The sequence below is a fragment of the Camelina sativa genome, chromosome 3 (assembly GCF_030686135.1).
Source record: "Camelina sativa cultivar CO46 ecotype springtype chromosome 3, ASM3068613v1".
NCBI lineage: Eukaryota > Viridiplantae > Streptophyta > Magnoliopsida > Brassicales > Brassicaceae > Camelina > Camelina sativa.
This window is the reverse complement of record NC_141882.1, coordinates 23,525,769-23,536,008: the sequence shown is the minus strand read 5'-3', so window position 1 is coordinate 23,536,008 and position 10,240 is coordinate 23,525,769. Positions and strand designations below refer to the sequence as shown.

Sequence of the window (10,240 nt, the reverse complement as noted above, 5' to 3'; positions counted from 1 at the left end):
GTGAGTTCGCTTATGCTCCGCGAGTTATACCCACACGCCTCTTCTCTTTACAACATCATCACTCATACGTTATACGCACCATTACATTATCATCCTTAGCTTATTTTTATTTTTTATTCTTATTTTGGTCTTCATTCTATATACATATATTTTTTTAAAAATATCTTGATGCCTTCATTATATATATTTCTATTTATAGATTAATGTTTCCTCTTTTTTTTTTTTTCGACATGTCTATAAATATGAGTGATGGAATATGTTGAAACGCACGCCTTTTTCTGTTATAATCAATATCGAGAAAAAAGAAAAAGAAAAAGTAAAAGAAATTATCAGTTTTTTTTTTTATTTTTTTTTTTTGGTGACACGAGCAACGTCAATATCTTATACGAGAAGAATATTTATTATTTTCACTCATTTAACCAAAAAAAAAAAAAAAAAAATCAATATCAGTTGTTTTTTCTCGGGATCCGAACTCAATATTTGTTTTTTTCTCTCTCTCTCTCTCTTTCCCGTGACAACTTTTGCGTAACGTATTTGATTAGCACACGTTTTGTGGAATGGCGGCGACGGCGAAGAAGGTGTTTGGAGCGGCGGAAGCGAGTGATTTGGTGAACGAGCTTCGTCGGAGCTTTGATGATGGAGTGACTCGTGGTTATGACTGGAGAATCACTCAGCTTAAAAAGCTCTTGGTTATTTGTGATAACCATGAGCATGACATCGTCGAGGCTCTTCGCGACGATCTCGGCAAGCCTGAGCTTGAATCTTCTGTCTTTGAGGTCTCTCTAAACAAACTCTGTTTTTTTTTTCCTTCTTTCTTTTTTTATGCTTTCGCTGGAATCTAAAGATTCTGAGTTTTTGGAAAATTGAAGATCCATTTATTTGTATGGTTTGATCAAACGTGTGGTGGCATTGTGGTAATATAGGATTCACGAAAACTATAGAAGCTAATTTGTAATTAATTACAATGTGAATTAGCTATTTTGTTACCCACTGAATTAAGTTTGTGAGAGTCTTTCTTGTTTTATTCGAGGTTGATTTATCTGTTGATCTATTACTAGTAGAGAAGCATATAACCTGGTACTAGTCTTAGCGTTTTGTTTGTTGTCGGCTTGAGTTTGAACTTGGTGTTTTGTTTTATATTTGTGGATTTTGCGTAAAATAAGAACTTGGTGCTCACACCTCTACGATTTAGTTGTAAGCGTCGGTTAAAACCATATCAAGGACAAGTTGCAATATCTTTGCGGGGTACATAATTTGTCTAGTGAGATATTTCTTGAATGAGTGCGTGTCTATTAGCCAAACCTTCTCTTTAAATTGGATAAGTATATTTCTCCAACTTGGTCGGAGTCATGAAATATCTTTTCACCTTAGTTGGCTACGTCGATGATGTTGTGTGTCAACATTTGTACAATGCAACTTTTATTTTCATAACTTTAATAGTACTCAAATCAAAACTGCTGGTAACTTTATGTTTGTTGGATGTAGGAACCAATACTCTAAAAATATTGGGGACCTCTTGAAAGCAATACGCATTTAATATATTTATGTAACTGATACCTACCTGTATGGATTCCCACGTTTTCCATTACTTTTGTTCCTTAACTCTGTAACAATGTTTACACCCACACAGAGCTTTCGAAAACTGTCTTTTCCTGATCATTTAATGTTACCAACAGAAGTTACCCTTGAGTTGATTAGTTTGTGGTTCTGCCAATTCTTTAGTGGTCCATGGTCTTTATCACTTTTGGCCCTAAGCTGTCGATTTTGACAAAGACTAATCTTGATTACATTAGCTGTTATCTGATTATGATGTTTGACTAATTATGCAGGTAGCTCTTCTGAGGAACTCGTGCAAGTTAGCTCTTAAGCAGCTAAAGAACTGGATGGCGCCGGATAAGGTGTGTTTTGGATCAAGGCCTTAATGCAGAGTTTTGTTGTCAAGCTATGTTATTTACTGTTCTGTTTTGCTTTTAGGCAAAGACTTCTCTAACAACGTTTCCTGCATCGGCCGAGATTGTGTCTGAGCCTCTTGGAGTTGTCCTAGTAATCTCGGCTTGGAACTATCCTTTCTGTATGTCTCTTAATTGATTGAATTTTCACTCTTTATATATTTATACATTTTGTATGAAGTATGAACTCTGAAAGTTTCTTGTTTTCTTGCAAGTGTTGTCTATTGATCCTGTTATTGGTGCAATTTCTGCTGGAAATGCTGTTGTCTTGAAGCCGTCAGAACTGGCTCCAGCATCGTCTGCTCTGCTCGCAAAGTTATTGGAACAGTATCTAGACCCTTCTGCGGTGAGGGTTGTCGAAGGAAATGTTAATGAGACAACTCTTCTGCTAGATCAAAAGTGGGACAAAATATTCTACACAGGTTCTTATTAAACTTGACTATAATTTCTTTCTTTTAAAAGTTGTTCCTCAAAGGTTTCATACATGAGGAGCAACATAAAACGCACTAAAAAAAATTCCCACTTTTGCTTGGTTAGGTAGTTCGAAAATCGGGCGTGTCATAATGACTGCAGCTGCAAAGCATCTCACACCAGTTGTCTTGGAGCTTGGAGGAAAATCTCCTGTTGTAGTAGACTCAAACACCGATTTGAAAGTACTGAAAAATACTTTTTTCATTCAGAGTCCTGCATAATGTTTTGTTTGTACTGAGGCTAATGTAGTTTGTTCTTTTTCGTACACTGAAAAGGTTACTGTCAGGAGGATAATCGCAGGAAAATGGGGTTGCAACAATGGTCAGGCGTGTGTTTCTCCTGACTACATCTTGACAACAAAAGAATTTGCTCCAAAACTGGTAAGGTTAAGAACCTTAAGATAAGCTTCTTGATGCACTTTTGTATTTGACCTTTTCTTCTCTCTTCCCAAGCTTGATGCCATGAAGCATGAATTGGAGACATTTTATGGGAAGAAGCCTATGGACTCGAAAGATATGTCACGTATTGTAAACTCAAACCACTTTGATCGCCTATCCAAGCTGTTAGAAGAGAAGGAAGTTTCTGACAAAATCGTCTACGGTGGTGACAAAGACAGAGAGAACCTGTAAGTTCCACTCTTTTATATTCTCATTATCCCTTAGTTCCCTTATGCTGATCTTTAGTCTTACATCCTTCAGGAAAATTGCTCCAACAATCTTGCTTGACGTACCATTAGATTCTTTGATCATGAGTGAAGAAATATTTGGCCCTCTCCTCCCAATCATCACGGTAGGAACCATTTTTACATTCTATATAGGCTCTGCTTCATCTCCTTGGAGGCAACTTTAACGATCTCTTTTGTTCATTATAGCTCAACAACTTGGAAGAGAGTTTTGACGTGATTCATTCTCGACCAAAACCACTGGCTGCATACTTGTTTACCCATAACCAGAAATTGAAAGAAAGATTCGCCATGAAAGTTTCCGCTGGAGGCATAGTGGTCAACGACATAGCTGTTCATGTAAAAACACACTAGCTCTATCTGATCTATTAAGCTAGATACATACACACTTTAGCAATTTATCATAATAAAACCGATGTTTTGCAGCTTGCACTTCACACATTACCATTCGGAGGAGTTGGTGAAAGTGGAATGGGTGCTTACCATGGTAAATTCTCATTTGATGCTTTCAGTCACAAGAAGGCTGTTCTCTACAGAAGCCTATTTGGTGATGCCCCAGTCAGGTACCCGCCGTACTCGAGAGGAAAGCTTAGGTTGTTAAAAGCCCTTGTCGACAGCAATATATTCAATATATTCAAAGTCCTTCTAGGTTTATCTTAAACGGCTAAGACTAAAACATGAATACCACTTCCCCTTGTATCTTACTCTTGGTTTTTTACCCTATGAACAACATGGTTTGTTTTCAAAGATATATGATTTGTTTTATTGTGGGATGAATATTTAAGTGATAAATAAAAAGATTGGTAACCGGTTTCTTCATTTCAACTTAGTTGTTTACAAACAAAGATGACACAGAGTGATTTTTAATCTAAACCATGTTGTAAAAGTTCCCGTATAAAGGGAAAGAGAGTTGTGTAGCAACAGATCAAGAAGAATCTTCAAGAATGCTATGAATCTCTGCCCTTTGTTCATCTGTAAGTTGTTGTGGGAACTTAGTCCGAAACCGAACTCTCAAATCTCCTCTCTTCCCTTTCTCCTTTGGTTTTGGCATGCCTTTGCCTTGAACAACTGTAACATATCCAGGGTGAATCACATCTTCTATCCTCAAACTCATATTGTCACCATCAAGTAAAGCAACAGAGAGCTCGCATCCCGTTAATGCTTCGACGAGAGAGACTTCCACATCCATTTCGAGGTCATCTCCTTCTCTTGTAAACACCTCATGCTCTTTCTCAACTATCACGAATATCAAATCAGCCGGTACAGTACTCCCCATTGCTTCGTTTCCTTTGCCTTCGAATGTTACTTTTGTTCCTCCTTTCCATCCTGGTTTCACTTTAATTTCCACCATCTCTTCCTCCTCACACATTTGCCTACACAACACAAAAATTTAGTATATAAGTTAGTTATATAGCCTTCTTTTCGTAAACTCGTTGCCAAGTTAGGTAAAGAAACAGAACCAACCCTGAGATGGTAATAACATCTCTCTTGATCTTGATCTTCTTGGTACATCCGTTGCATAGCTCCTCAAGCGTGCATCTTAGCTTCTTCTCTGTTGGAGAAGGTTTGGCCACTTTGGCCGAGGAGCTCGAATACAAAATCGGGTTCGCAAAGCTCCTTGGAACCGTGGTTGTAGATCTCTTAAGTGTCGGCATAAATCCACCGGAATCCGTCATCCTGCTGCTCCTCCCTACATACGAGAAACTGCGCAATGTCGAGTTGGTTGAGGTGTCCGTGGCCGTGTTGTGGCTACAACTTCTCGAAAGAGATATTCGTTTCTTGTTCCCCACGAAATTGGTATTGGTGTTGTCATATCTATAGCTACGAACCTTACAAAGACCCACACCTTCCTCATTATTATTAGTATCCGTCCCCTTCGTTTCCTAGGAAAAGAAAATCTATCAAAAACATATTACCGAACCTCAAAAGAATAAGTAGTATGTTTTGTTGTGAAACTAACCTGGACTTTGAAGGCGTTAGGTTTATTCCGTTTTGGTTCTTCATCAACACGTTTGGATTCGTTTGTGACAAGTTTAGCCTTATGAATATGATGATGATGATGTTTAAGTTTTTCACGAGGCAAAACCCTTGAGATTGATCGGCAAAGTTTGAAGAGATCACGGAGGAGGAAGCTTCGTTTCTTCGCCGATGGCTGAGCCATACCTTGTGTTGCCATTCACGGCGGATCGGAGACAGAGAAAAAGAAAGAGAAAGAGAAAGAGACAGAGACAGAGAGAGAGACGTTTTCGGGAGATGGATGAATGAGAGAATTGAAACGTTTTTGTTATCGTAACTTCCTTTTTTAGACAAAATCTTTTGCCATTGACCGAAACAGATAGGAGCACAGATCAATAAGGTTGAAGATAAGAAACGCTCTCATCTGATTTACTAATTAGAACTTGATTCGTTTTTTTAACCTATCTTTTTCCTTTGAGGGGTCATTTATTTCATCTCAATCTCATAACGAGTCGTTGTTGTCATAATATATACGATATCTACAATATATATTCACATATGACAAAAAAATATGACTACTGTCCAAAAGATTAGGAAATGAATTTTGTAAAATGTAATGATATAATTCTTTACATGGAAAATTAAGATTGGTTGCTTTAGTTAGCATTGACTAAACAAAATGTCAAATTATATTTAGGAAAGATCATTTTGGTGCGGACAACACGATGAAATTTACCGACTTCCTTCACTTACACCAATTTTTGGAATCATTCTATCTTAGCGAAAAATAGTTACAACTAGCTACCGTATCTACCAATTGGATCCAACACTTTTGCCAAGAAAGGTAAACAGGTTATGAGTAATTTAGATTTAACCTTTCGATGATTGTTTTTGTATTTCCTTAAAATTTAAGTTCTAATTTAATTAAAAATATATATTATGCGCTTGTGAATTTAAAGGGGGATTTGTTGACCTAAGTGTGACAAAGAACGATTGAATTTGAGGTAAACCGAAAGTTGGTTAAGGTGGTTCAGATTTTGGATCAATTTGTTTGGCTAAGCTCAATTATTATTGGTTAACAATTAGTTCGGGTTTGTTATATAACTGGGATTGAGATCGGACCAATAATAATTGAGTTTTAGCCAGACAAATTGATCCCAAATCTTAACCACCTTCATTAAGACATACAATAACTTAGCCACATACAATAGATTACAGTTGCGGAAGTCGATTATGAAGCTGTTAAGTTTTTAATTATGAAAAACATGATAGGAGATCTCTTTTGATAAACCGCGATCACCAAACTGCAAGCAAATGAGAGAGAAGCCCTTATAAGTTGATGAAGTAATTCTGCTAATAATTGGTTTAGAGAAGGCCTTTTTGGCCCGTTGTGTATGGCCATCAGCCTATGCATCTAACTTAACAGTTATTTTTTTATTTTTTATCAAATAGATGATTCATTCACTTCAAGAACCAACAATACAAAGATAGAAGGTCAAAGCCTCAAGGTTTAAAAGAGTTACAAAGAGATTACAAAGAGAGGCTTTCCCCAAAGCCAAAAATAGAAAGTAATAAAGCATCAAACAATGGTCCATGAGAGCTTTGATACAAGTGCTTGGAAGCCGCTTGGAACATGTGAGATCACGGTTGCTTGATAGAACTTCCACGAGGGACTCGTCGAAACAAAGGTTAGTCATGGTCATAAGAAACTTTGACGTTAAAAGGAGAATCATAACCAAGAGTCTCACCGGAACGAGAAGCATGAGCATTAGCAATGCATTGGCATAGATTCGATGGGCTATAGCAGGAGGGTTCTCTCTCCTATGGTGCTTGCCAAAGAGATTAAGAAGTCCATGTAGCTGGTTTGCTGGCGAGAGATGTAGAGTAGGATTGGTCTGATGGGCGAGTGGTAAGCCAAGTAGGTTTCGGTTGGTAGAGATGCTGCTGAAGGATGGTTGTGTAGCTTCGTCGGATGAGTACAGTAGAGTCCAGGGCAATAGACCAAAGAGTTGCACACCGTCACATTCAGACCATTCTAGGGTAGTAGAAACTAGAGAAAACCAAATATGTATGACAAACCGTAATAGTACAAGTGGGTTCTCTCTCATAAGGCGCCCTTTGCCAAAGAGATTAAGAAATCCACACAAAGCATGTAGCCGGTTTATCAGTGATAAAAACAGAGGAAACATGGTTTTCTGGGTTGATGGTAGCACAAACATGGTGCGGATTGAGGGTTTTGACTGAGAGCTGGAAACGCTAGATGGGATAGGGTTGAAAAAGCCTTGATAATTCCAGTACTTAGACCCAACACTTGCACAAAGTGAGCAGATTCTAGGTTCCTATCATAGACAAAGTTAATCCAAGACAAGCTAACCAATTGGACTCTCAGTTGCAGTCTTCGGACAACGAGCTCAGCCAATGGAACTAGGCAATGTCTACAGGAGAACATAAGTAAAGATAGAAAAAACCTGGTCTTTGCAGTTTGGGCAGGAAACATTGAGATGCTGGCAAGCCGAGAACAGGAAAAGAGCTCATCCACAGCGAACCAAGGGTTTTTGTAGATGGCCCGAAAGGTATGGGGAAGATGCAAAAAGGGAAAAAAAAGAGGGGAAAAAAGACTGAGACATCGATCTAAGAAGATTAAAAAAGCAGCAGATGGGAGAAGAGGATGAGGTTTCCCGACGCCGGCGAGTCGGAGCCCCACCAGCGTCGGAGAGTTTTGATCTTAGCGGCGCCTCGATATTTGTGTCTGGGAGAGAACTTCCTAGGGCGAACTCAAGTCTAGAGAACTTAAGAGTTATTTAAAAATTGAAGTGTATGGAATGGATTTGGTTAGTTTAGAGTTTAGACTTTCGATAGTTTCGTTTTTTTTTTTTGGATTAAAGAATTAGAGATAAGATGGTTTCGAATGGAAAGTTCCCAACGGTTTGTTTACGGCATTATTGGTTTTTGGGTTTCAACCAAACCGATAAACAAAAGTAAAACCAATGGATTTTAGATTTTATTATTTAGGGTTTATGATTTATTAATTTTTTGAGTTAAAATTTTGTGGTATTTTAAGAAAATAAATTCTAGTGATATATATATTTTTAAAACAATTGATTGTACTTTTGGAACAAAAACTCATTTTAGTGGTATTTTTGAAAAATGCATATAACTAAAATCAATCTTAATATTGTAGCCATAAATCTCAAAACAAAATAATTTTAATAATAATTTTAAACGAAAAAATCATTCCGTGTTATAATATAACAGGTGGTATCATGTTGTTTTGAAACATGGAGACTAATAGTAGTTTTGATAGTGATACAATTGAATATCCGAATGATCAGAATACGTCGTACGAGTCAAGTCACAATAATGATGTATCTTAGAAGACTTCCACATGCAATTCATATCTATTGTATATTTGTATGTCTTCATGAAAACCCATTGTTTTTTTTTTTTGGTGTGGTCATGAAAACCCATTGTTAATATATTGACATTGTCTTCAATTTTCAAATCATGTTATACGAAGAAAACATGTTATAAAAAAATGAAATAATCCAGTATTAAAAGTATCAATTAAAATCAATAGCCAATAAAAACATTTGAATTAATACAACTAAAATTTCTAAATCAATAAAAAACTATGTGACACTAGACATATCAATTAGGACCATAGCCCGAAGGCTGGTCCGACCCGATCCGGCTTTGAAAAACACTAAGCTCAAACTTAAATTAAATATATGTCCAGAAAATTGGGCTTTTTGGACTCAGCCCGTTCGGGCTTAAGAGTTTTAGGACTTAGCCCAATCGGACTCGGACCAGCCCGAAAAGCCATTATACAAATAATTATACTTTTTTTAACCTGATTGTTTGATTGCAATATTTGATTGTAAATAATGTTTAATACTCTAATCTTATTTTTCATATTTACTTAATACCCTTACTTAATATTTTTAAAATCTTTATTTGTGATATTTTATATGAATTATATATATTTTTGTTAGGTTAAAGTATAAAAATTTCTTTGGTTTAAGTTATTTATTTGTTTTAGATTAAGTTGGTTTTAGTGAATATAGATGAGTTATTTAAGTTTTGATTGATTTGTTTAATATTTCACCTTTAAACATTGCTTTTTAAGACATGTTATAAACTAACTTATAAGTTTGAATTTTTGATCCGTAAGATAAGCTTGGAAAAACCCGAAAAGTCTTGTAGCTCTGTTAGAGCCAGACCGGACTTTGAAATATACGCTCGGAAATATTTTGGACTAGGCCGAGAAGGGCTCAAATATGTGCGGGTTTTGCGGATTTCAAGCCGGACCGGGTCGAACCAGCCCGATTGACATCCCTATGTGCCACATCACGTTGTCTTTCACTTCATAAACTCTTGGAGACATAATAAAAGAAAAACACCAAGACTCTAACTGTTTGTTCGTCTCCTTCACACTAACTTCTCTTGAATTTAGTTAGAGAGAAGGAACAAAAGAATCGTCACAAAGATTTTCCTTCCATGAAACAATCAAAAAGAGAAGAAAACACATGACTCGTGCGGCAAGAGACATGGAAGAAGCTTAGGTCATTGTGAAAGAGGCAAAGCAATCTCACCAAATTCACCTTTGATTAATTCGAACAAATTTTTTATCAAAATCTAAAGATTCTGAAATCAAATTATCTGGTTATTGAGAACTCTTTGGAAGAAGGAGCGAGGTTAAAAATTAGGATAGGGAAGAAATTTGAAAAAATAGACGAGAGAGAGAGAGAGAGAGAGAGAGAGAGATAGAGAGATAGTGATGTAAAGATGAAGGAAGAATAGAAGAGAGATATAGATATATCAATTTCTCAGGTAAGCCCCTCCCTAACCACACAATTGTCGTCTGATATACAAAAGATTAAAAAAATTCACGAAAGAACAACTTGGGCATGACAAAGTTCATTAATTTCTTTTAGAATCGCAGGTCTAATTGAGGTAAAGATGTCGTTTGTGTAAATTGACTCACCCCTTTTTTGTTAACTTAGGTTTTGAATGAAGATGATATTGAGCAAATTGATGCTTTGGACTAGATCGTTTTTTTCCAAGGTTTAGTACAATAAATGTTACTTACTACTACAGAACTCTCTATGTGAAAATTATCATTATTTATTTTCTTTTCGATCTTAGTAAATTTCAAAATCTTCATCTTTGATTGGAATCATGA

At 36.5% G+C, this 10,240-nt stretch overlaps 2 protein-coding genes across 2 annotated transcripts; one reads left to right on the top strand and one right to left on the bottom strand.

Annotated features, from left to right (window-relative positions):
- Nucleotides 1-213: 213 nt before the first annotated feature.
- On the top strand, nt 214-3,921 carry LOC104777561 (aldehyde dehydrogenase family 3 member H1). Its single transcript, XM_010501834.3, has 10 exons — nt 214-776; nt 1,830-1,898; nt 1,975-2,071; nt 2,165-2,371; nt 2,487-2,602; nt 2,696-2,800; nt 2,873-3,045; nt 3,119-3,209; nt 3,292-3,441; nt 3,529-3,921. Exons 1-10 carry the CDS (start codon nt 558-560, stop codon nt 3,760-3,762), a joined length of 1,461 nt encoding a protein of 486 aa, XP_010500136.1. The 5' UTR covers nt 214-557; the 3' UTR covers nt 3,763-3,921.
- On the bottom strand, nt 3,901-5,560 carry LOC104777560 (uncharacterized). Its single transcript, XM_010501833.3, has 3 exons — nt 5,063-5,560; nt 4,567-4,985; nt 3,901-4,475 (listed from the first exon to the last, which is right to left on the bottom strand). Exons 1-3 carry the CDS (start codon nt 5,276-5,278, stop codon nt 4,028-4,030), a joined length of 1,083 nt encoding a protein of 360 aa, XP_010500135.1. The 5' UTR covers nt 5,279-5,560; the 3' UTR covers nt 3,901-4,027.
- Between the last annotated feature and the right edge of the window lie 4,680 nt (nt 5,561-10,240).

Excerpts from the sequence above, each read along its gene's own strand:
- LOC104777561 (XM_010501834.3), top strand. The coding sequence starts at position 558 with ATGGCGGCGACGGCGAAGAAGGTGTTTGGAGCGGCGGAAGCGAGTGAT. Across the intron at positions 1,899-1,974 it reads ACTGGATGGCGCCGGATAAG|GCAAAGACTTCTCTAACAAC; the intron begins GTGTGTTTTGGA and ends TTTTGCTTTTAG. Across the intron at positions 3,046-3,118 it reads GACAAAGACAGAGAGAACCT|GAAAATTGCTCCAACAATCT; the intron begins GTAAGTTCCACT and ends TACATCCTTCAG.
- LOC104777560 (XM_010501833.3), bottom strand. The coding sequence starts at position 5,278 with ATGGCAACACAAGGTATGGCTCAGCCATCGGCGAAGAAACGAAGCTTC. Across the intron at positions 4,986-5,062 it reads CTAACGCCTTCAAAGTCCAG|GAAACGAAGGGGACGGATAC; the intron begins GTTAGTTTCACA and ends TTCTTTTCCTAG. Across the intron at positions 4,476-4,566 it reads GATGTTATTACCATCTCAGG|GCAAATGTGTGAGGAGGAAG; the intron begins GTTGGTTCTGTT and ends TGTGTTGTGTAG.